This window comes from Rana temporaria, chromosome 3, assembly GCF_905171775.1.
Source record: "Rana temporaria chromosome 3, aRanTem1.1, whole genome shotgun sequence".
Lineage (NCBI taxonomy): Eukaryota > Metazoa > Chordata > Amphibia > Anura > Ranidae > Rana > Rana temporaria.
Genome location: NC_053491.1, coordinates 205,574,826 through 205,597,136, shown reverse-complemented (window position 1 = coordinate 205,597,136; position 22,311 = coordinate 205,574,826). Strand labels below are relative to the sequence as shown.

Here is a 22,311-nt window from a genome sequence, read left to right as displayed (position 1 = left end):
AGATGGTAAGAAAGGACTTTGGCCTAACCAGTGTCAACCTGGTCCTCGGTGTCAGACAAATCAGACAGGATTGGCTTCTTCCATTGTGAGAAAATGTTTGTTGTAGGAATCTGGAGTGAAACTGGGAAAATGTCACTGCCTTGATGGAGGCCTACCATGAAACTCGAACAAAGAAGCTGAGAGTGCGACGACTCCTGGACTGAAGAGTACAAGTCTAGGATCAGAGAATTTGAAACTTCTGGGGGAAAAAATAAATACTGACCTGTGTGTATCTAGGATTAGATAACCCATCATTCGGTTCTATCTAAATATCCTACAATGGGGATGCTTTGGGAGTTCAGTAGGGCTAGCACTGGGGCCAGCAGCTTGTAGTGAACACCTCAAGAGAAGGAGCAGAATGTCAGGATCCAAAAAATGGAAGTACAGGGAGCCAACAGGAAATGCTAGAGCGCAGGAAAAATGGGGGCAAGTAGCTATGTGTCCTCGATGTCCACAGAGGGCAGAAAAACTATTCTGGTGAAAAGAGGCTATGACAGACAATGTTTTAGCTTACAGAATTAAAAAGCTTGAATAAATACATTCAGTGTTTTGAGAATGAAGTTGGGGCCGATGTCCCCTTTGGGCTTAGGGATCATGAATGGGTTGCAGTAAAACTCATTGAACCATTCTTTTGCATGTAGCCCCTGGAAACCACTTCCTGCTCCAAGAAGATGAGATGCAAGCTGTCCAGTGTCCACAAAGGCTAAAAGACTTTTGAGTAGGTGTAAGCTGAGAGCATCTGGTATAGCAGGGCTGTTTCCCCATGCCTGGAATAAGACATGCTGCAACCGCAGGGCAGTAAAGCTGGGTTCACATAGATAATAAATTGGGAGGCTCAGAAGCAACCTGTGTGTAGTCCTCCTGGGTCAAAAGAAGCCAATCGTTAGATCAGCTTCTGTGGAACAATTCTTTAGTCAGTGGTTTTCAGCCAACTGGCTGCAATGCTGATCTATGTATTCTGACAGTAGAGACTCTGGGTACAAGTTTGAACCCCATGTCCTCATAAAAGTCAACGACTGGTAGCAAGTGCGGGTAGAAATATGGAGGTGACCGTGGTCACTGCAGGCTGGTAGCAGACATGAACTAAAGATTGCAGTTCCATATTGTTCTTTGCAAAGCAGAAGTAGCAGTAGGGAGATGTTGATGACTGGAAGGAGCAGCAACATTTGTAAGATGTCAGCTTTCTTTTCCTCAGTATTAGCCCTGGTTCACACTGGGTACGATTTGGAACGATTTAAGATGCGATTTGACATGTCAAATGGCATCTCAAATCGGCGGCAATTGTCGGCAATGGCACTGTCCTAATCAGTGCGACGCCGCATCTGCGATTTCAAAAAGTAGTTCCTGTACTACTTTTTGCGATTTCGGGCCGCGATTTACATTAAATTGCGGCCGAAATCGCGGCAAAATCGCAGCCGCGAAATCGCAGTAAAATCGTGCATTTTACCGCGATTTTGAATTCGCAGCAGTGTGAACCTAGGCTTACTCCTCCTCACAGAGTGACTTTTCAGACAGAGGGCAAGCACTGAGGCAATGCCAATGGCTCTGCACATGAAAAGCACTTCATTGCTTGTTATCAGAATGGGGTTCGGAAAGGTCCTTACGCAGAACCTACTGCCTGAAGATAACTTCCAGGCTACCTCCATAATGTCCAGTTCAGCTGGGTACAGGCGTGGAGCTCCAAAAAAAAAGCTCAGGATAGGCCATGCCAGATAGTTTCTGTTGTAGAGATAAGCTCTAGCAATAGTGTCGAAAAGAGACCAGACTGAAGAAAAAGATGGACATCTTTTTTTTTTTTTTTTTCACAAAAAAAAAAGTTCACAGCAGAGCTGCAGAAAAGTCTTTCATCTGCTGGTAGTATGGGGGTTATCCTGGGTTGGCCTAAAGCTGTCTATAAGTGTCCAGTTCTCCAGTAGGCACCTGTATAACCCAAATGTTTAAGACTTCTTGTGTTCCTCCATGGAACAGAAAGAACATTTTTCTTTACCACTATGCATTTTTAATAGGCAATCAATAACATTTCCGAAAATCCGGGAGCAGTTACTATGGAGCTCTTATGCCACGTACACACAATCGGATTTTCCAAAAACTTGAAATTCTGCTCAAGCTTGGCTTGCATATACACGGTCACACAAAAGTTCTCTGAACTTTCGACCATCAAGAACGCGGTGACGTACAACACTATGACGTTCAATGCTTTCGAGAATGCGTCAGAGTTTTGCGCGTCGGAATTGCTACAGATGATAGGATTTTTTTCCGTCTGAAAATATGAGAACCAGCCCTCAATCTTTTGTTGGCGGAAATTCCGACAACAAAAGTCCGATGGAGCATACACACGGTTGGAATTTCCGTTCAAAATCTCAAATCTAACTTTTGCTGTCGGAATTTCCGATCGTTTTGACAGGGCATTAGTAGTCTAAATAACATTTTGCATCTGTGTCGACCCCTTCTCTCTTATAATGCCAACTAAATGGCTGATTATGCATTATGCCGTTTTTTTTACTTACCACATCCAGAGCATATACAGTACAGACCAAAAGTTTGGACACACCTTCTCATTCAAAGAGTTTTCTTTATTTTCATGACTATGAAAATTGTAGATTCACACTGAAGGCATCAAAACTATGAATTAACACATGTGGAATTATACATAACAAAAAAGTGCGAAACAACTGAAAATATATTTCATATTCTAGGTTCTTCAAAGTAGCCACCTTTTGCAGCAGACACATCTCTAGAACTGTTAAGAGGAGACTGTGTGAATCAGGCCTTCATGGTAGAATATCTGCTAGGAAACCACTGCTAAAGAAAGGCAACAAGCAGAAGAGACTTGTTTGGGCTAAAGAACACAAGGAATGGACATTAGACCAGTGGAAATCTGTCCAAACTTGAGATCTTTGGTTCCAACCCCCGTATCTTTGTGCGACGCAGAAAAGGTGAACGGATGGACTCTACATGCCTGGTTCCCACCGTGAAGCATGGAGGAGGAGGTGTGATGGTGTGGGGGTGCTTTTCCTTCAATTCAAAATTGAAGGCATACTGAACCAGCATGGCTACCACAGCATCTTGCAGCGGCATGCTATTCCATCCGGTTTGCGTTTAGTTGAACCATCATTTATTTTTCAACAGGACAATGACCCCAAACACACCTCCAGGCTGTGTAAGGGCTATTTGTCCAAGAATGAAAGTGATGGGGTGCTGCGCCAGGTGACTACCTCTTGAAGCTCATCAAGAGAATGCCAAGAGTGTGCCAAGCAGTAATCAAAGCAAAAAGGTGGCTACTTTGAAGAACCTAGAATATGAAATATATTTTCAGTTGTTTCACACTTTTTTGTTATGTATAATTCCACATGTGTCAATTCATAGTTTTGATGCCTTCAGTGTGAATCTACAATTTTCATAGTCATGTAAAAAAAACTCTTTGAATGAGAAGGTGTGTCCAAACTTTTGGTCTGTACTGTATGTAAACAAGCAGGAGGTAAAATGTAAAACGTGTTAGTATGTATGGCAGAAAAGTTACCTAAAATTATAATTGATCATGTATTTTGTGCCACTTGGATATGCATTTAGGTATTAACAGAGTTCTTTATATTTACATTTCCCAGTTTTCCTTAATGTTACACTGTTCCATTTCCAAATAATGAAGATAAACAAACACACACACTTACTTGGAGACCTCCACTTTGAGTTCTGCTTCACTCTTCTCCAGCTCGAGTATTCTCCTCCGATCTGCTTCATACACTACTTTACTCACACTATTTGCAAGCTCATCTCTCAGTGCTTGCTCCACTTTTTGTGCCTCAAGATTAACTTTAGTAAGCTAAGAAAACAGTAAGAAGTATGTAAAGTCAGTTTGGCAACTACGACTCAATTCTCTGCTTTCTCCGTAATAAAGAAAACTAGTGCAGGAGCAGTGATAGACACCTACATTCTTTAGTAACATAGCACCATTCTTTTTGTGTTTTAATATGAACCTGGCTTGGCCTTCACAGTGCTTAAGGTAAGGGTGCTCAAGTGCAGTTACTTTGCGTTGCTTGCAAGAGCCTCCTAAAAATCAAATAGATTCCTTCATTCCTTTAGCAGTCATTTGAATCCTAGGCTCAGGCTTACAAAGGTCATCAATATCTCTCCAAATCAGGATAAAAGCCCATGTCCAGCTTTGTGGACCTATAGGTAAGCCTAGAATAAGGCTTACCTATAGGTACGGTAAATATCTCCTAAACGTGCACAGTTTAGGAGATATTTACTGTATACTGTATTCGATCTGAAGAATTGGCCGTCTGTGCAGTTTCTTCAGGAGCGAGTGCTGTGACTGGCGGCTCCCGCGCACATGCGCAGGAGAGACGTCCCGTGGCTCTGGACAGTCACACAGCCGGAGTCCGTGGCCCCGGAAAGGAAGAGAGACAAACTTGAATTTTACATATTATAGTAGATCATAGTATATTATAGTATGCAATGCATACTAGCACATTATGGGGCAGATCCACAAAAGTATTACGCCGGCGTATCTCTTGATACGACGCGTAATTTCAAATTTTCCGCGTCGTATCTTTGTTTTGTATCTTCAAAACAAGATACGACGGCATCTCGGCTAGATCCGACAGGCGTACGTCTTAGTACGCCGTCGGATCTAAGCTGCAATTCTTCGGCTGCCGCTAGGTGGCGTTTCCGTCGAATTCCGCGTCGAGTATGCAAATTCGCTAGTTACGGCGATCCGCGAACGTACGTCCGGCGCATTTTTTTACGTCGTTTGCGTTCGGCTTTTTCCGGCGTATAGTTAAAGATACTGTTATGAGGCGTACTCAATGTTAAGTTTGAAATTTGAAATTTTTACGTAGTTTGCATAAGTCGTTCTCGAATAGGGATTTGCGTAGAATGACGTCATCGTCGGAAGCATTGGCTTGTTCCGGGTTAATTTCAAACATGCGCACTGGGATACCCCCACAGACGGCGCATGCGCAGCTAAAAAAAAAAAAAAAAAAAAACGACGTTTACGTCGGGTCACGACGTATTTACATAAAACACGCCCCCATCACAGCCATTTGAATTCCGCGCCATTACGCCGCCAAAGATGCACTACACTGCCGTAACTTACGGCGCGGATTCTTTGTGGATTAAAAAAAAAAAAAAAAAAAAAAATAAATGCGCCGCTGTACGAGGATCTGCCCCTATGCCTTTACTTTGCAGAAAAGGGAAAAGTTTGCCCCCCCCCCCCGCGCAAGGTTTACTTTCTCTTTAATGACCATAAAAATGTATGAACGAAAATACGTTTGCGCACATTAACTTGTCATGTACCCAACCTTCACTCGAAAAGAAGGCCAAAAAGTTCTTACCTCAGCAAACTTGAACTCCAGTTCAAAGTTACGTTCTTCCACTTGTTTCAAGGTAGTTCTCAAGTGTTCATACATTTTCTGGGAATGCTCGGCTCTTTGTCTTTCATTTAGCTCTTTCATTTCCAGCATTGTGATTTTTTTGGAAATGGACACTATTTCATTATTGGTAATCGCTTTAACAGCTTTATCCATTGCAGAATTGCCTCCTATAGGAAAACATTAGGGAGTGAATTATTTTTTTTCAATCTTTCACAAGACAATTAAAATACGATATGGGATAAAATTTCCAATTTGATTCTGTTATTTTCCTTGATAGTTTTCCCTCTGCTTTTGTTCCGATTGCATATACTGTATGACGTTTGAAAGATAAAAAACAAATGTATACGCTGCATAATTCCTTGTAGGGATGGTCTAACAAAGGGGATAAATTACTTACCTAGTCTAGACAAAAGTAGGATTTTTGTTCCCACTGTAAAACCAATTTCTTGAGACCCCATTGAGGGACACAGCAATTCAGAAACAGGGGTTATATGGCTGCCTACAGAAAAATTGAACACTGAAACAGAAAAATTGTAGGCCACCCCCAGGACAACTTCTCCTCCACCCAACATGCCTCAGTTTGTAGAGAGCAGTATAAAAAAGCATGAGCATAAAGTAAAGAGGGGTGGGACCTGTGTCCCTCAATAGACTCTCAGGGCCAGATTTTCAAAAGAATTACGCCGGTGTATCTACAGATACACCGGCGTAATTCGAAAATCCCGCCGGCGTATCATTGTTTTGTATTCTCAAAACAAGATACGCCAGAATTAGGCTAGGATCCGACTGGTGTAAGTCACTTACACCGTCGGATCCTAAATGCAATACTACGCTGGCCGCTAGGTGGCTTTTACGTCGATTTCAGCGTCGCATATGCAAATGAGCCGAATACGCCGATTCCCGAACGTTTTTGCGGCGCTTCGCTGTAGTTTACGTCGTTTCCGTAAGCGTAAGGTTACCCCTGCTATATGAGGGGTAACCTTACGTCGGTCCGCCGTATGCCATGTTAAGTATGGCCGTCGGGACAGCGTCGGGTTTTTCCGTTGTTTACGCAACTCGTCGCGAATAGGGCTGTGAGTTAATTACGTTCACGTCGCAACCAACGGGGGCGCGCTTAATTTAAATACAAGCTGCCCCCTTTGATTTACGCGGGGATACGCCGGGCCATTTAGATTACGCCGCCGCAAATTACGGAGCAAGTGCTTGGAGAATACGGCACTTGCTCCAGTAAGTTGCGGCGGCGTAGTGTTAATGGCATACGCTATGCCCCGCTCATAGATACGCTGATCTACGAGAATCTGGCCCTCAGAAGATAAATTTAAGGTGAATACAAAAATATTTCCTTTCCTATTCATTGAGAAGCACAGGATTTTGAATACAGTAGTGATGTCCAAAAGCAGCCCAACTGAGAAGTGGGCAACACAGCAACAGCCGTTAACAGGCCCAAGGAGAGAGCTGGGAACGGTCTTGACCTCACAAGTCATTAAAAGACTGGCACCCAAATCCAAGTCTCGATAGGAACCCAGCTCCCTACAATATAGGGAAAGCTACCATTACGACCAGAGGGAGGGCAGAGAGAATTAACCTGATGCTCAAGGTAGGCAGCAGAGGGAATGACTCTTGGCAGAAGGGTACACTCCACCTAAGCTAGTGAGAAACTGAAGGGTACCAGGTACCACAGGGGAATTAGCAATGTTTAAGGGAAGGTAAAGTGATACAGAAAGGTGACCCAAATGGGGTGCCCTAGCTGACTCTCTGGAGCAAGGGGTCCAGTTCTGTGGGAAATCCAAAAGGAACTGGGGGAGCTGTAGCAATTAGTGTGGTAGCACGAGGGAAAGCAGAGGGCATAACTTGGGAGCGTGAAAGGGCCAAGAAATTACCCTAAATATTTAAGGGGGCACTCTCTACACCCAAATGCCTGAAAGGCAAACTCTGAAAATTAAAAAAAAAAAAAAAACACATTCACACAGCCTTCTCCTATGGATTCGAAATGTGAACACTTCAATATATAAAATAAAATAGAATAAAAGCAAAATATAAATGATCACAAATACATAATTTCAAAAATACAAAAAAAAAAAATATCAAATCCAATTAGTGATAAAGTCCTAAGTTCAAAGTACAATTTCTACAAATTACAAGACAAAAAATCTTTTACTTCAAAAGGGAGATTACACAGAGTTCCAGGCACTTTCCACAGCATCTTTACCAATTTCTTCTCTTTTCTTGAGCAAAAGTTAATGCTCATGAAGAGAAGAAAGCATTCGTAGGGTAATATACCAACACATTTGAGAGATAAAAGATCCATCTACATTACAAAATGTAAACACTGACTTCTCATTACATAGCACCGCTTCCTTTTATTGTCGGGGGAATGCTTTGTAAGCAGTGAATTCCACCCAGCATGGTGACATCACAGCCCCATCCACCTGATGCATTGCATCAAAATACAGGCTCTCTCAAAGGTAGCTCGCTACCTTTGAGAAGATCTGCATTGGATGCAATGTGTTAGTGGGCGGGATCATGACATCATCATGCTGGGCGGAATTCACTGCAGGCTTACAAGCATTCCCATAAAGTGACAGGAGCAGTGCTATCTAATGAGAAGCTAATGTTTACATGTTGCAATGTAAATGGATCTTCAAATCTCTAATTAAGGGTGTTTCTTTTTAAGAGCAATAACTTTTGCTGTTGAGGAGGAGAAGAAATTAGTAAAGTTGCTGTGGAAAGTTCTGTGTAATCTAAAGCGGTCTATGACCTCATATATGTTGTTGGGGTCCATCTGGGAAAGTGAGGGCACATCTGAAATGCACAGTGGTGGAGTGCACACTTTAAAGGGGTTGTAAAGGTTTGTTTTTTATTTTCTAAATGGGTTCCTTTAAGCTAGGACATTGTTGGTTCACTAACCTTTTCCTTCCATTTCCCTTCTAAATGTTTTTTTTTCTTTGTCTGAATTCCTCACTTCCTGTTTCTCCTCAGTAAGCTTGCCACCATCATCCATGGGGGTTAGTCAGCCAGAACAGCTTACTGAGGAGGAACAGGAAGTGAGAAATTCAGACAAAGAAAACAAAGAAAAAAAACATTTAGAAGGGAAATCGAAGGAAAGGGGTAAGTGAACCAACAATGCACTAGCTTGAAAGGAACCTATTTATTTTCTAAATAACAAACCTTTACAACCCTTTTAAGGAACTGGAATTAGTAGAGTGTTTTTTTTTTTTTTGAAGATCCTTTTCAATTTTGTGTTGCACCACTGGATGAACTTGGGGACATTTTCCAATGTACACAGGACTTTATCACGATCTGTATGAGATTTCCTCACACTTGAAGGTCCCTTTATTTATTATATTCTTGTGATTGCTGAAATTGTACTTTGAATACAGGTCTTTATCACGTTTTGGATTTGATGTTATTTTTATTTTATATATTGGAGTGTTCAGGATAGAGTCCACATCAGGTGAGTGTGTGGTTGTAAATGTTCTCCTTAGTCTTACATTTTGAGGAAAAGTGCAACACAGATTTTTTGCATTATATAAAGCTTCCCATACAACCAGATGAATTCACAAAAAACCCCAATGGCAGGACTGACCCCACTTTGTCTATGTACAGACATGCTATGGCCACATTGTGGTGATACAACTAGACCCACAGTGTCAGGCAAGGTCCCAGGTACACAGAAACCCAAACATTTGGGGCTGAGACGGGTCAGATGGCTGAAGGTGACCAAGTCACTGCAGATGAGCTGTAAAAATAAGTCATAGATGAGAGTTCGGGTACTTGGCAAAGCTCTAGCAACTGCTGGATGATGCTTACTTTACGGTAAATGGTGGGAGAACATGTAGCATGCAACACTTCACCAACGGACACACACGCAGTAGTGAAAACTGGCAGGGGTGGGAAATGTGAGAGGCACCCAGCCTCAGTCTAACAGGCCCTACTCACAAAGTGAGTTTTCAGAGACGGGATCACACATGTGGATGTACCATGGCTCTGGACCTGAAAAGTGCACCACAGTTTAACAACAGAGTATACTCAGGTCTTGAAATTGCCATTATACAGAGCCTATCTGGATAGCAGATATATAAAGAACAGCATAGGCAGCAGTGTAACAAGTAATCTAAAGAAGATAAAAAAAAAGCAAAAAAGCAAAATAAGAGAATAATGCTTTGTACACACAGTCAGTTTTCCTGACAAGAAAAGTGTGATGTGAGCTTTTTGTCAGGAATTCCGACCGTGTGTATGCTCAATCGCACTTTTTTCTGTGAGAATTCCTGCCAAGAAAAGATTGAGAGCAGGATCTCAATTTTCGCGACATGCTCAGAATCAAGCAGAAGAGCCGAACTGCCTATTGAACTTCATCGATATCGGCTCGTCACCGCGTTCTTGACCGTGTGTATGCAAGACAAGTTTGAGCCGTTTTCCTTCTGAAAAAAAAAAAAAAACATGGTTTTCCTGTCAAAAAAACTGATGGTGTGTTATGAGGCCATAGGTGTGCATAAGGGTGTGCACCCCAAAGCTCAAACATATTTGCATGTGTATATACAGTATACTGATGGTGTCAGCAGAGCGGTGGACGGTGTCAGTAGGGCAGAGGACAGTGTCAGTATTTTTTTCTTTTGGAGCCCCATTAGGGAGCTTTGGTAAAATATTGGGGGTATATTTCTGTGCATTACTGCATGTTTAACGCACTATATTCCAGTGTGTTACTGCACGTTTAATGCAGCATATTTCTGTGCATTAGTGCATGTTTAAAGTAGTATATTTTGGTGTGTTACGTGCCGTTTAATGCTGTATTTTTCTGTGCGTTAGTGCCAGTTTAATGTAGTATTTTTCGGTACAATGTGCACCACACAAGGTCATTAGGGTGTGCCCAGGCACACCTGGCACACCCTATGCGCACGCCAATGTATGAGGCATTAGACTTTTTTCAGCAGAGCTGAAGAAAAAATATCCTACCTCTTAGGACATTAGCAAATAACAAAATCATGCTGGGAATAGGAAGGGTTATCCTGGGCTATTCTAGGTCTAAAATGACCTCAACAACTTAAAAGTTTAAGCCAATATAGGCAAAGAGCTTTTTCGTGTATTTTTTCCTAACAGAGTAAACGGCTTTGAAGTACAGAACACACAGTGCCCACTAAGAAATCACTGTGCAGCTTACAGTATTCAGAATATTGATTTATGAGTATCTACTATGGACTACATCACAATTCTGTGCATTGAATCAAAGTCCTCTATGTATGAAATCGACTGTACATACCCAATGCACCTATGTGTTCCCAGGCTTGCTCAAGTGTATTCAGTTTTTCTTTAGTGATTTCCAGTTCTCCAATATAAGAAGTGATCTGCGATCTTAAGGATGTATTTTCATGCTGTTGGAAGGAACCATAAAATTAAATTACTCTCCTTTTCTCAGGGACACCATATACAGTTCATTTACCCTAAAGCTGTATATATGAAAATATTTTATATAAGGGTTCTCAGGGCTGTATTTAGAAATCATGCTTACCTAGTCACACGTGACTAATGACAATTTTACAGGATCCATCTCCTTTATTGGAAAACCAGTTTAGGGATTTGTATTGTAAAAAAACAACATGAAATGAGCTACTAAAGGGAGCATGCTATCCTTTTGATATGGCCACAGGTAAGGTGCCTTTTTTTTTTTTTTATATAGCCACTGGTAAAGTGCCAATTTTTTGATATGGCCACAGGTAAGGTGCCTTTTTGATATGGCCACTGGTAACTTGCCTTTTTTGATATGGCCACAGGTAAGGTGCCTTTTTGATATGGCCACAGGTAAGGTGCCTTTTTGATATGGCCACAGGTAAGGTGCCTTTTTGATATGGCCACAGGTAAGGTGCCTTTTTTTGATATGGCCACAGGTAAAGTGCCTTTTTGATATGGCCACAGGTAAAGTGCCCTTTTTTGATATGGCCACAGGTAAAGTGCCTTTTTGATATGGCCACAGGTAAAGTGCCTTTTTGATATGGCCACAGGTAAGGTGCCTTTTTGATATGGCCACAGGTAAAGTGCCTTTTTGATATGGCCACAGGTAAAGTGCCTTTTTGATATGGCCACAGGTAAGGTGCCTTTTTGATATGGCCACTGGTAACTTGCCTTTTTTGATATGGCCACAGGTAAGGTGCCTTTTTGATATGGCCACAGGTAAAGTGCCTTTTTGATATGGCCACAGGTAAGGTGCCTTTTTGATATGGCCACTGGTAAAGTGCCCTTTTTTTGTATGGCCACAGGTAAGGTGCCTTTTTGATATGGCCACAGGTAAAGTGCCTTTTTGATATGGCCACAGGTAAAGTGCCTTTTTGATATGGCCACAGGTAAAGTGCCTTTTTGATATGGCCACAGGTAAAGTGCCTTTTTGATATGGCCACAGGTAAAGTGCCTTTTTGATATGGCCACAGGTAAAGTGCCTTTTTGATATGGCCACAGGTAAAGTGCCTTTTTGATATGGCCACAGGTAAGGTGCCTTTTTGATATGGCCACAGGTAAGGTGCCTTTTTGATATGGCCACAGGTAACTTGCCTTTTTTGATATGGCCACAGGTAACTTGCCTTTTTTGATATGGCCACAGGTAAGGTGCCTTTTTGATATGGCCACTGGTAAAGTGCCCTTTTTTTGTATGGCCACAGGTAAGGTGCCTTTTTGATATGGCCACAGGTAAAGTGCCTTTTTGATATGGCCACAGGTAAAGTGCCTTTTTGATATGGCCACAGGTAAGGTGCCTTTTTGATATGGCCACAGGTAAAGTGCCTTTTTGATATGGCCACAGGTAAGGTGCCTTTTTGATATGGCCACAGGTAAAGTGCCCTTTTTTGATATGGCCACAGGTAAAGTGCCTTTTTGATATGGCCACAGGTAAAGTGCCTTTTTGATATGGCCACAGGTAAGGTGCCTTTTTGATATGGCCACAGGTAAGGTGCCTTTTTGATATGGCCACAGGTAAGGTGCCTTTTTGATATGGCCACAGGTAAGGTGCCTTTTTGATATGGCCACAGGTAAGGTGGCTTTTTGATATGGCCACAGGTAAGGTGGCTTTTTGATATGGCCACAGGTAAGGTGCCTTTTTGATATGGCCACAGGTAAGGTGCCTTTTTGATATGGCCACTGGTAAAGTGCCCTTTTTTTGTATGGCCACAGGTAAGGTGCCTTTTTGATATGGCCACAGGTAAGGTGCCTTTTTCATATGGCCACAGGTAAGGTGCCTTTTTCATATGGCCACAGGTAAGGTGCCTTTTTCATATGGCCACAGGTAAGGTGCCTTTTTGATATGGCCACAGGTAAGGTGCCTTTTTGATATGGCCACAGGTAAGGTGCCTTTTTGATATGGCCACAGGTAAGGTGCCTTTTTGATATGGCCACAGGTAAGGTGCCTTTTTGATATGGCCACAGGTAAGGTGCCTTTTTGATATGGCCACAGGTAAAGTGCCTTTTTGATATGGCCACAGGTAAGGTGCCTTTTTTGATATGGCCACAGGTAAGGTGCCTTTTTTGATATGGCCACAGGTAAGGTGCCTTTTTTGATATGGCCACAGGTAAGGTGCCCTTTTTTGATATGGCCACAGGTAAGGTGCCTTTTTGATATGGCCACAGGTAAGGTGCCTTTTTTGATATGGCCACAGGTAAGGTGCCCTTTTTTGATATGGCCACTGGTAAAAGTGCCCTGTTTTATATGACCACTGGTAAAGTGCCTTGTTTTATATGGCCACCAGAAGGTGCATTATTTTGGATAGCCACCAGTAAATGGTCCTTTTTTAAATGACCGCCAGCAAACACAAATCATTTTGGATTTGTTTTATTGAGCTACAGAACGTCTTTCCAGGAGACCCTGTGCCCCTTTCCTCCCTTTAGTTCTGTTGCTGAAAATTCTTTTGTTTATAGAAAACCATATAAGAAACAATAAAGAAAAAAATATTTCCCCTTGAAGCTACCCTCTTCCTACCCTAGACACTAGACAAAGAATGTTTGTGGTTTATGAAAAGAGAAATTTACAATACAAGGCCAGTTTAGAAAGTATAATATGTGTTGCCAGCTCTCGCTGTAAATATGCCTTCAAGATTTACATAAGCGGGGCAGAAGTAATGTGCAAGAAAAAAAATGGCTGCACATCCAGGAATTCTGATTTGCCTTTTATTGTTCAACGTGATAACACCAAAGACACCAACACGAGGTCACGTACGTACGTACGTACGTACGTACGTACGTACGTGGTCCCTGATGTGCAGCCATTTCTTTTCTTACAGGTTTCCCACGGAGGCGGGCCAGGGGCCTCAGGTTGTCAGCATACACCTGGAGCAGCGGCTCTTTTTCTTTGTATAGAGGCAGAAGTAATATTGGTCTGCAGGTTGTCATTATTCTTATATGGTGGATGCACAAGTTACCTCCAAATGCTCTAAATTTGCTGTCCTTTGTACAAGCAGATTATCCTTCTGCAGCATATCTCTATATTTGGCAGTTAGATCATAGTACTGTTTATTGGCCATTTCCAACTCTGAAAAGGGTACACTGTCATCCAGGGCTTTTTGTAAAGCCGCCATTTTGAAAGCAGCGATTTCCTGTTGGAGAGAGGGGAAAAAAAAGTAAATTCTTTAATACCAAATGTGTTTCTTATAGTGATCAAGCATGTGAATGTCAATATTAAAGAGGTTGTAATGGTAAACAAATGTTTTCCTAAATAGCTTCCTTTACCTTAGTGCAGTCCTCCTTCACTTACCTTATCCTTCCATTTTGCGTTTAAATGTCCTTATTTCTTCGGAGAAATCCTCACTTCCTGTTCTCTTGTCTGTAACTCCACACAGTAATGCAAGGCTTTCTTCCTGGTGTGAAGAAAGCCTCTTGAGGGGGGAGGGGGCGAGCAGGAGAGTCAGGACGCTCTCTACTTTGCAGATAGAGAAAGGAGCTGTGTGTTAGTGGGCGTCCTGACACTCCTGCTCGCCCCCTCCCCCCTCAAGAGGCTTTCTCCACACCAGGGAGAAAGCCTTGCATTACGGTGTGTAGTTACAGACAGAAGAACAGGAAGTGAGGATTTCTCAGAAGAAATAAGGACATTTAAAAGCAAAATGGAAGGATGAGGTAAGTGAAGGAGGACTGCACTAAGGTAAAGGAAGCTATTTAGGGAAACAAAAAAAAAATGTACCTCTACAACCCCTTAAGTTAAAAGCACCTAAAGTTTCATTTTTTTTTTACACTACACTTACACTACCTGCTCTGTGAAATGTTACTCCCTCTCACAAGCCTGTGGGAGCAAGGAGAGAGGAGAGAAGGCTGCATTGCTGAATGTATACAGGACTCAGGTAGTGTTTAGGAGGGGCAGGGGGATAAACAGCAACTGGAAGTTTTTTTTTAACCTTAAAGGGGTTATAAAATTGTGTTTTTTATTTTCTAAATAGGTTCCTTTAAGCTAGTGCATTGTTGGTTCACTAACATTTTCCTTTGATTTCCCTTCTAAATGTTTTTTTTTCCCTTTGTCTGAATTTCTCACTTCCTGTTTCTTCTCAGTAAGCTTGCCCCCATGATCTGAGCCGTTCTGGCTGGGGGTTAGCCAGGACAGGTACTGAGGAGAAACAGGAAGTGAGAAATTCAGACAAAGAAAACAAAGAAAAAAAAAACATTTAGAAGGGAAATCGAAGGAAAAGGTAAGCGAATCAACAATGCACTAGCTTAAAGGAACCTATTTAGAATAAAAAAAAAAAAAAAAAAACGTATGCCTTTAAAACCAATTTAAAATAAATAAAAATAAATGCTTAATGCAACAGTGCGCATGCAAGTGATCCGACTAAAAGATGGCCTGCAATACAAATCATTGGTCAGAGCAGAGGTGTTCATATAGATCACGGTTTCTTAACCAGGGTTCCATGAAACCCTAGGATTCAGCTATGGGTTGCCAGCGGTTCCTTGAAAAATGCGCAATTTCTGCCTCTCTGACACCATTTATCTTTTTGGCTATCTATATGCTTCCCAATGACCACAAGTGTAAGGAGGATTCTTGCCATTGACCATCACGCTAATGTATCATGAATTGTTGATATAGTACATTTTAAGCAGAGACGGGAAAGTTATTTCCTATGTGTTAAAAAGGCTGTTATAGATGTAAAGCAATACTACTAAACAAAAAGAAAAAGGGACTATATATAAACATAACATATGGTGAAGGGCCCCAGGGTTTATTGCAGCTGTGGAGAAAATATATATTGCAGATAAACAAAACTAATTCCCTCAATAAATAATCCTATTCCTTCTGGCAACCACAGTAGTTCAAATATAATGTGCCCTGAAGGTCTCTGAAAACTGAGAAAATACTAGGATATAGAGTATATAAAGATGCGCTCAATCCAATTTCACAAAGTTTAACCACTTGCCCACCGGTCCTATTTTGGCACTTCTCTCCATGTAAAAATCACATTTTTTTTTGCTATAAAATTAATCAGAACCCCCAAACATTATATATTTTTTTTAGCAAACACCCTAGGAAATAAAATGGCGGTCATTGTAACTTTTTTTCCCTCGCACGGTATTTGCGCAATAATTTTTCAAATGCCTTTTTTTGGGGGGAAAAAAATGGTTTCATTAATTAAAAAAATAACAAAACAGTAAAGTTAGCCCAATTTTTGTATGATGTGAAAGATGATGTTACGCTGAGTAAATAGATACCTAACATGTCACGCTTTAAAATTGCGCACACTCATGGAATGGCGCCAAACTTCGGTACTTAAAAATCTCCATAGGTCAACGCTTTAATTTTTTTTTTATAGGTTATTGTTTTTGAGTAGGTCTAGTGCTAGGATTGTTGCACACGCTCTAACGCACGCGACGATACCTCACATGTGGGGTTTGAACAGCGTTTACATATGTGGGTGGGACTTACATGCGTGTTCGCTTCTGAGCGTGAGCTATTGGGGACAGGGGCGTTTAAAAATAATAATAATTTTTATTTTACTTCATTATTTTATTTTTACACTTTTTTTCTTTTTTAGATCACTTTTATTCCTATTACAAGGAATGTAAACATCCCTTGTAATAGGAAAATCACTGTGACAGGTCCACATCTCTCCTCCAGGCTTACAAGCACGAGATTGTGAAAAAATAATTCACAATCTCATGTCGACAGTCGCGATTGCAGCTTTGTTTACTTCCGGGTACCTGGGCGTGACGTCATAACGTTGCGCCCGGGCCTCCGACAGTCATAAAGATTACTGGTGACCATCTGGTCACCAGTCATCTCTATGCTTCCCAGCCGTTGCCGGCCAATTCGTTCTCCGGGCCCCCGATGGGGCTGGAGAGCCCGGAGAAGCACTGGATGGCGGCGGGAAAAGGGGGGGGACATCCCCTCCCGCTGACTATAAGAACAATCAAGCAGTGCAACTGCCGCGTTGATCATTCTCATCGTGCAGAGAATTGCTGGCTGAAGACGGCGATATCTGAATGATGCCTGTAGCTGCAGGCATCATTCATATATCACCGCACAAAGTCGAGGACGTCATATGAAGTGGTTAAGGACCATTCTTACAACACACAACATTTTCTGGATAAAAGAAGAGTGAATAAAAGGATGCATAGTGACAGAAGTACTTCACTAGAGCATGATGTGCATAAAATTGCCCAATATGTATTGCATAATGACAATCATTAGAATTTTTAAATATTGGTCATCACCTTTCCCTTTGAGACCAGGTAGAAGCACCTGTCTACACTTGTCACTGGGGACTTCAGTGGGCAGTAGAGAGCTGCCACGCTATAGCAATAATTTCATTTATTCTGGAGTACACTGCGCCACCAACCAAATCAGATATTTTTATATGCGACTGCTACAAGCAGCTTTTAGAACAGCCCTTTGTCTTAATGGCCATACTATACACACACACAAAACAAATGACAGTGCCTATGCGTTAAAAGGAAAAAAGAATGCAACAATATATTTCTCAAGCAAATGTCCCAGCAGATCATTTCCAATCATATTAGGTATAAACAACCTTGCAGCTTCCACTTTCAGACTAGGCCTCTCTTAAAGTGTAACTAAAAGGTAAACTTATTTTTTTGCCTTTAGTTACACCTTAAAGTGTTACTAAACCCAGGACCCTGCATCCACTATATCTGATCTCCGACAGGACATGGAAATGCAATTATTTTAGTAAATATAAACTGCTAAATACCTTTCCTCATCAGAAGTTAGAGCAGCGTTGTGACCTCGATCAGTTCCTGGTTAAAGCTTGGAGTTTTCACCCCCCCCGATTGTCCTATAAGACTGCAGGACCTCTGACCCTCTGTCTGGACAATGCTGATTGGGCCTGTGCTAATCACATGCACTCTACAAAGAAAAAACTCTCTTGCAATACACACCAAACTGAGCATATGCAGCTTGTCCCCTATTGCTCTGTTTTATCAGGAGACTAGCTGAATACCCGGCATTGCCCGGTCTTCCTATCTTAACCTTTTGGGGAGGAAAATCATAGTAATATAAAAATATACCCATCTTTTATACAAGGGTGAAGGTAAGGGTTAATTTAACTGTCATATATTATTATTTGGCATATAAGTAATATGTGTACCAGGTATTATTGAAATATTTCCAGGCGTACAGAAGTTATGTGGGAACATACATTTCCCATTGATTTGCATGGGACTTTAAACAAAAACCCTGACCCTCACAAATGGGGGTAGTTAAGGGATAAATTAACTATCCTATAGTTTAAGTGGACATATAAGTAACATGTGACCAAGTGTTATCGAAATATCTACAGCCGTTTGGAAGTTATGAAGTAACATGTATTTCCCATAGAGTTGAATGGGACTTTAAAGGAAAACCCCGACCATGGCAAATGGGGGTGGGTAAGGGTTAAACCACCTATCCTATGTTTGTTGCTGACATATAAGTAACGTGTGTGCCAAGTTTCATGTTAATATCTTTAGCCGTTTGGACGTGATGCTGGAACATACACACACACACGTTGAGTTTTATATATATATAGATAGATGTACTGGAGTCAGTGGAAGAAGGAGAGGATCAGAGAAGACCTCATCAAACTGCCCTCATACAAAATGCAGAGGATTAACCCCTTAGGTTCCACAGCGAGTATAAACAGGCATGCTTTACTGCATATACAGACTGATTTTACCGTTGTGGGTTTAGTAACACTTCAAGTATATTAAAAACCAACACACCTAGAACACTGGCATTGTAACATACCATTGAATAAAATAATAATAATAATAATAATAATATTGTAAAACACAACTGGCAACTGGTACTTAAAATGCATATAAAAATAGGCTTAACACATCAAATCCAAGTGCAGCCTTCCCAACAGGGATATCTGTGAGTGCGATTATCCCTCCTACCCACATTCTCGCTATTGACGCCTACTCCAGGGTGCATCCTAGCTGACAAAGAGTTCTGAGGAGCAAGGGCTGCTCTTGAAATGTGTCAATTAGAATGCCATATTCTCAACAGTGAGTAAGTCGATAGGAGAAAGGTCACACACAGATATCCCTGCAGGGAAGACTGCGGATTGGATTTGATGTTATAAGTCTATTTCTATCTAAATTGTTTGTGAGTTTTTTTTTACAATATGATTTTGTTGGCATGTCACAATTCCAGTGTGCTTTCTGTCTATTTTTAGTAAGCCTATAATGTATATTAATAAATCAGCCTGGTATGAATGTATATTACCAGCCAGTAATTCTGAATGGCCGACTGCAATTAGTCACTGCATTTATTACTCTTCCTAGTAATATAATATATTAGAAAAATCCACAACAAATCACTAAAACCCATGTCTGGGTTCTGCACATATGTGCAAAATAGCTTTCTGCTTGCATATAAATTTGTTAAAGTGGTTGTAAAGGCTGAAGGTTTTTTACCATCATGCATTCTATGCATGAAGGTAAACAAATGTTCAGTGTGCAGCTTCCCCCTCAGCCCCCTTAATACTTACCGTAGTCTGATCTTGATCCGGCAACGTGCACGAGACCCAAAGTTCTCCCAGATACCTCCCTAGTGATTGGCTGAGATGCAGCAGCAGGAGCCATTGGCTACTGCTGCTGTCAATCACAGCCAGCAAGACGGGAGCAGGGAGTGAGGCTGAGACGCCCTGTGTGTGTCTTAAGAACAAAGAGAGCTAGCTCGGGAGTGGGGACACACGAGTGTCCCCACAGCAATAGGCTTGCTATGGGGGGACTCGGCAAGGGGAATGGGGCCCAGAGTGCCAGAGGGGACCCCGAGAAGGGGAGGATCAGGGCTGCTCTGTGCAAAACCAACTGCAAAAAGCCGGTAAGAATAACTTGTGTTATTCTTTTAAATAAACATTTTTCCTTTACAATCACTTAAACACAATTGATTGATGTATTCCTTTAACAGTATGACTTTCATTTTACATTGGACACAGTGGTATTGAAAGGGTGAATTACATTTTAATCAGAAAAAAAAAGTGATTTTCTTCATACCTTATACCTCTGCAGGTACCCAATTCTTTCCCCTACTGCAGCCTCCATGTCTGATATTTCATCCCTGAGTTTGCCATTTTCTTTCCGCAGGTGCTGTTCCATTTCCAGTAAAGTTGTGTATCGCCTGGTTAGTGACTTTTCATTTACTCTTAATACGGTCGTCTTTCTTGAGTTTTCTGCCAGCACTTTTTTTATTTCATCTGGACCCATTTTTAATGAGTCTAACAATTTCTGTTGTGGAGAGATTGAGAAAGCAAACTCATTCATTTTACAAGAAGCAATCCATAAAAATGGCATCCTCCAAAATGTACACACACACACACACACACACACACACACACACACACACACAGCGAGTGCAACCCACCAACTGTTATAAGGTAATCATATCCAAGGAAAGGGTACAGCAATACCAAAACCACACAAATGGATTTATTTTTTGCTGCAGTATAAGCACTGGCTCATATGTACATATACATAGGTAAAAATGTTGTGTTTGCGCTGTAGCAGAAATTGTGTCTCGATTTGCCATCTGGTTGTGCAGAATCTTTTCCCTGGAGTACAGTGGCTTAGTGGTAAAGCACTCCTGCCTTGCAGCACATGGCATCATCTTGAAGAATTTTAGAAGATCTCCCTGTTCTTTTGTGGGATTCCTCCATGTGTTCTGGTTTCCTCCCACACTCCAAAGACATACTCATGGGTTAATGAGCTCTGGTATAAATCGGCACTTATATGTGTACGTATGCATGTTGGATAGGGACCTTGGATTGTAAGATCCTTGAGGGCAGGGACTGTTGTGGATGTACAATATGTAAAGTGCTGCATTTGTTGGCACTATATACATGCCTGTAATAAAAAAGTACACCCCATCTCCACCCTGCCACACACACCAATATAATTTATACAAAACAGTGAAGTTTGAGATAAAGATAAAAGGTAGACAACTGTCCAAGTTAGGCTCCATGCACACCGGGCTTAAAAAAAAACTAAAATAAAGTGTTTTTGTACACATGTTTAGGATATCTCTAGCATTTTTTCTGCCCAAAAACGGCAATCAAAAATGCAATCCAGAAGTTTTTTTCCTGCCTCTAAAAGCCGAGCTAAAAATATGCCTCCAATGTCCATGGACACATAGGGGGTTATTCATGAAAAGGCAAATCCACTTTGCACTACAAGTGCAACTTACAAGTGCAAAGTGCACTGAAAGTGCACTTGGAAGTGCAGTTGCTGTAAATCTGAGGGGTAAATCTGAAATGAGGGGAAGCTCTGATGATTTTATCATCCAATCAAGTGAAAGTTAAAATTATGGTTTTTATTTTCCTTGCATGTCCCCCTCGGATCTACAGTGACTGCACTTCCAAGTGCACTTTCAGTTGCACTTGTAGTACAAAGTGGATTTGCCTTTTGTAAATAACCCCCATAGGATAACAATGAGCTGCTTTTACAAGAAAAACACTAAACTCCTGTGGAAGCAGCGATTTTTAAGCCAGTGTGCATGGACCGTTAACTGTCCCCTTAAATCAGTCTTATCCAGGCATTCACAGACACATTTCATGGAACCCAGAGAATTTTAACAGAGACCATGGCCTCTTCCAATCCCAATTCACTTCCTATTCACAAATGAAGCCATCAATTGCATTTAGTGACCAACAGGGAGGCACATCTGGTAACTATGACTAACCCATATTTGGGAATCTTTAAATGCTCTTGGAGAAATCTGAAGTTACCCAAAGTCACCACCCAGTGCCAGCTGTATGGAAGCCACCACATAAGGCAAGGTGGACCTACACATTTATATTAAATGTGAACTTACCATGTATTCTTTTATTTGTACTGCATCCTGTTCTTTCTGACTTTCCAATTTTGAATTATCTTCTTTAATCTTCTCAATTTCCTGCTGCCAGGTATCTTTCTCACTGCATCAATACGAAATAGATATTGTAGACATTGTTTTTATTTGTTATTCTATACATCTTCAATGAAGAGCCTGCCCAGCAATACAGTTTGAAGGCTTATATTCACCTACACAGCAATACATCTGCAGTCCTGCCCGTTTGACACTGGCCTTTTGTCTGTCTGGTATAGTTTGAATCCAGCACAATCCGCTCACTATTCCTTGCTGTTACGCTGCTTCATTCAGCCAGCAGGAAAAGGGAAAAGAAACCCTGTATAAGCTCTTAATCAACTTGTAGAAACACACACAGTCCTATAGACTTCTTCCCCCAACTTATATGGCAACGCTGGGCCAACCACGAGGCAGAGTGGTATATGATTATCTATACCCAGAAGCTCTGCATAGTTCACGTCACTCTCTGCAGGCAGAACTGAGCAGCAAGAGAGCAAGGAAATATTATGCTAGGGGGGTTAGTAGTTAGGTGACCCTTTTGTATGATCCTACAAAGGGCATAAGAAAGAATTGCTTTAAAATCAACAAATAAAACAATGCAAT

At 41.4% G+C, this 22,311-nt stretch overlaps 1 protein-coding gene across 1 annotated transcript in view; it reads right to left on the bottom strand.

The window, feature by feature from the left end:
* The window catches only part of CEP290 (centrosomal protein 290), a 245,302-nt gene that overhangs the window by 125,953 nt on the left and 97,038 nt on the right, over positions 1-22,311 (bottom strand). The window contains exons 23-28 of the mRNA XM_040344166.1: positions 21,676-21,778; positions 19,863-20,093; positions 13,805-13,978; positions 10,666-10,777; positions 5,373-5,578; positions 3,708-3,859 (exon numbers count right to left, since the gene is read on the bottom strand). Coding sequence (XP_040200100.1) covers positions 3,708-3,859; positions 5,373-5,578; positions 10,666-10,777; positions 13,805-13,978; positions 19,863-20,093; positions 21,676-21,778 — 978 coding nt within the window. The remainder of the gene's footprint in view (positions 1-3,707; positions 3,860-5,372; positions 5,579-10,665; positions 10,778-13,804; positions 13,979-19,862; positions 20,094-21,675; positions 21,779-22,311) is intronic.